Genomic DNA, 458 nt, shown 5'->3' with positions numbered 1-458 from the left:
GACCCCGGCCCCCCTCAATCCCTCCCCAGGACCCCCTCCCCTCGCCCCCCAGGACCCCGGGCCCCCTCAATCCCTCCCCAGGACCGCGTCCCCTCGCCCCCCAGCCCCAGGACCCCGGCCCCCCTCGATCCCTCCCCAGGATGGTGCCCAAGGCGTCTCCAGCCCCGCAGAGATCACGTGCAGGACTTCTTGGGGACACAGCCCCTAGACCCGGTCTCCCCAGCTGTGGGCTGCGGCCAAGCGAGGGCACCGACTCTTCGGGGGCGGCCCGGGTCGCACTCGGCGGTCGCCGGGCCTGGGGGCCATTTGGCCCGGTGTCCAAGTCCCGGCCCCGACCCGACCCCGGTGAGCGGCTAGGTCGGCTCCCCGGCCTGGCGGGCTGCGCCCCGCACACAAGGTGATTCCGCCAGCCGGGAGCTGGGCAGGCCCGGCCGCTTCCCGCGCACTCCGAGCGGGCG

At 76.0% G+C, this 458-nt stretch overlaps 1 protein-coding gene across 1 annotated transcript in view; it reads left to right on the top strand.

The window, feature by feature from the left end:
* The window catches only part of Fbxl5 (F-box and leucine-rich repeat protein 5), a 48,296-nt gene that overhangs the window by 12,932 nt on the left and 34,906 nt on the right, over positions 1 to 458 (top strand). The window contains exon 4 of the mRNA XM_013008889.1: positions 53 to 345. Within this exon, the coding sequence (XP_012864343.1) occupies positions 53 to 345 (293 nt within the window). The remainder of the gene's footprint in view (positions 1 to 52; positions 346 to 458) is intronic.

The sequence above is a fragment of the Dipodomys ordii genome, unplaced genomic scaffold, assembly GCF_000151885.1.
Source record: "Dipodomys ordii isolate 6190 unplaced genomic scaffold, Dord_2.0 Scaffold8, whole genome shotgun sequence".
In the NCBI taxonomy this organism is placed as follows: Eukaryota; Metazoa; Chordata; class Mammalia; order Rodentia; family Heteromyidae; genus Dipodomys; species Dipodomys ordii.
The sequence above is the reverse complement of the archived record's forward strand: the minus strand, read 5'-3'. Positions and strand labels throughout refer to the sequence as shown.